Raw genomic sequence first — 2,999 nt, forward strand, 5'->3', positions numbered from 1 at the left:
TTCTTATTTAAAAACATTTAACAAAACAATTGCGGTGCTTTTTGGGTGTCCGGAACGGATTAATGGCATTTCAATTCATTGTGATGGTGAAAATTGATTTGACATACGAGTAATTTGAGTTATGAGCTCCGTCATGGAACGAATTAAACTTGTAAGTCAAGGCCCCACTGTATTTTAAAAACAAAACAGAATTTCTATAAAACACACACACACAACTTAATTTTCCTCAAGTCAGCATCTAGGAAAATTCCCACATAGTGGAGGGAAGGGCTGGCAGCAATTCTGGCCTGTGGACAGGAAGAGGTGTCCTTAAAGGACTCTGTGATGAAGGCTCAGCAGAGTCCCAGAGTCCATTCTTCTCTCCCACTTAAACCTCCCAGCAAAGGCCAGAGCAGAAGCAGAGCACTTAGGACACAGAACATGCGGGTGAATACCCTGGGGTCATCAGCCTTCTGCAAACTGTGAGACAAAGGGGCTGTTCAAAGGCAGTGACTTTTAAGAAGCAAACATTTTCACCATTTTTCTTTGTTGCCTGCTAAGAAAAAAAATCTGGTCTTTTACTTACAGAAAATTCTAGAACCAAATATTAAGAAGAACATGGACTTGGGTCACCATAGTGCACAATCGCTTCAACATACAGTTTGGGATAGGATCAGAATTGATGATGGAAATCTTGTGATCAATGTGGGGAAGTGGGAAAGAGTAGTAGACAAAATGTCCCTGGTTAACACAGGGAACTAATCTCAGCTAAGACCACCCCTCCTCCCTCATTCTCCCCTCCCTTTTTTTCAATTGTTCCAGGGGTTGTTTGTTTTAATGCAGATATGTAAATTAAATTAAAATGATGTAAAAATTCATTTTTAATTAATTTATTAACATTTAATTAATTTAGTTTAGTACATAAATAAAATTAAAATACACCGTGTCCTTTAGTCCCCACCAGCATCACTTGGGAACTCATTACAAATGCAAATTCACCCAGGGATTCTGATGCACAACCAAGTTTTGAAATCAACATTCTAGTCCAGTGACCCTTAATCCTGGCTGTGTCTTGAAATCACCTAAAAAGTTGGAAAAGTACCACTGTCTGTGACCCATCCCCAGAGATTCTAATTTGATTGATTCAGGGTGTGGTTATGGGTGTGGGAATTTTTTTAAATTCCTTCACGTGCTTATAATGAGAAGCCAGAACTGAAAACCCACTGGTTCAATGTAGTCACTCAGATCAATTAGATTCTGGGAGTGTGATGATGGGATGGGGACTAACCTCCCTCCCAAATAGAGATTTGGGGGTCAGTGTAAATTTTTGTGTCCCTGACGTACTCCCTTTCTGGCCCTGGTAGGTAAGACTGAGTTGCTCTGACTCTGCCCTCGGGTGGAGCTCAGCCCAGCTCTTATCTTTCTTTTCTGGTATCTCCTTGGCCTTTTTTAGTTCCTCTTCCCCACCTAACCACAGTTTTGATCAGTTATGCCAACCGAGGCAGGTTTGGAAAGGTAATGGGTTTCGTCCAAGAATTCTGTGTCTGAAAGAACATTGTTAATTTCTCACAAGCAGATGCACAGGAAGCCACTGTTGTCTTCTTCTCCAGGCAACTTAGGACAGAAAAATGGGCGCAAAGGTTCCAAAAAGAAATTACTGCACTTATAGATGAGGGCATCATTTCTAACATCAAAAAACTTGACTTCTTCCATCTCAACATCTAGAAAAATCCCTACCCGGCTAAGTCCGGGGCTTGCAGAAATGGTGGTTTCTGGAATGGAGCTGAAGTGGATTGTTCCTGCCTTCATGCTGATGACCCAGAAGCCTTGCTCAGAGGAAAAGCCACTCTTCCTCCTTCTGTCCACTGATTCCTTGCAGACTCCAACAGCCCACCCCCTCCCCTCTTCCACTTCCACCTCCCAATAATGGCGACCAGATGAGAAGCATGGGGTGCCTAGAACGCAGGCCATGTAGGCAAACCTCTGGGTATCTTCCATTGGGTTGTGGTAGATCTTCCCACAGTGGACTTGTCTCAGGTCATCAGAGAGGACTATGCTAGAGTTGGCGGTGGCTGCATCCAGAGTCATACGCTCCTGGAACCTCCGGAACACATCTCGCCTGGGCAGACTTCGCTCCAGTAGAAACCCATGCTGTTGGATGCAAATAGTGAAGATTCTGACTTGCCATTCCACCAAAGGAAATTCTGAGATTACTTCTCGACATAAGGGGCAGCTCAATTTCAGATCCTCCCTTTTCAGCATCCATTTTTGGATGCAATTATAGCAGAATATATGCATACAGGAGAGAGAAATGGGATTGGAGAAAGATCTGAGACAAACTGGACAGATTATATCCTCTTGCAGACTTGCCATGGTTTCTCACGGTCACGCCTTAACAGTAAACTGAGCTGAAATGGCCCTTTATTAGCTTCCAGGAGTGATCAGGAGCGTCAGTAGAGTATCTGCTCTTCAACAATCAGGATGTGCCTAAATGCAAAACAAAAAAACCTATACTAAAAAAGGGTAATATGCTAATTAGACTGGATCAACCGGACATCTTCTGGACGTCTGACTTCCTTCCAGACAAAGCCACAGTGGTGGGGGTGAGGCAGAGATGGTTAAGGGCAATCAGGCCAGCAGGGGAGGCAGTTGGGGGCAATCAGACAGGCAGGCAGAGGCAGTTAGGGGGGATCAGGCAGGCAGGCAGGCAAGCGGTTAGGAGCCAGCAGTCCCAGATTGTGAGAGGGATGTCTGACTGCCAATTTAGTCGGACATCCCCCAAGGGGTCCCAGATTGGAGAGGGTGCAGGCCAGGCTGAGGGACACCATCCCTGTGCATGAATTTCATGCACCGGGCCTCTAGTCCTATATAATAAAAGGCTAATATGCAAATTGGTAGAACAACCGGTCGCTATGATGCGCACTGACCACCAGGGGGCAGACGCTCAAAGCAGGAGCTGCCTGCTGGTGATCAATGTGTTCCCACAGGGGGAGCGCCGCTCAGCCAGAAGCCCTGAGCTG

The 2,999-nt window shown here is 45.2% G+C and overlaps 1 protein-coding gene across 1 annotated transcript; it reads right to left on the reverse strand.

The window, feature by feature from the left end:
* Positions 1 to 1,545: 1,545 nt before the first annotated feature.
* RFPL4B (ret finger protein like 4B) lies at positions 1,546 to 2,241 on the reverse strand. Its single transcript, XM_036317332.1, has one exon. The coding sequence runs from the start codon at positions 2,239 to 2,241 to the stop codon at positions 1,546 to 1,548; it is 696 nt and encodes a 231-aa protein (XP_036173225.1).
* Between the last annotated feature and the right edge of the window lie 758 nt (positions 2,242 to 2,999).

The sequence above is a fragment of the Myotis myotis genome, unplaced genomic scaffold, assembly GCF_014108235.1.
Source record: "Myotis myotis isolate mMyoMyo1 unplaced genomic scaffold, mMyoMyo1.p scaffold_m19_p_7, whole genome shotgun sequence".
NCBI classification, from domain to species: Eukaryota; Metazoa; Chordata; class Mammalia; order Chiroptera; family Vespertilionidae; genus Myotis; species Myotis myotis.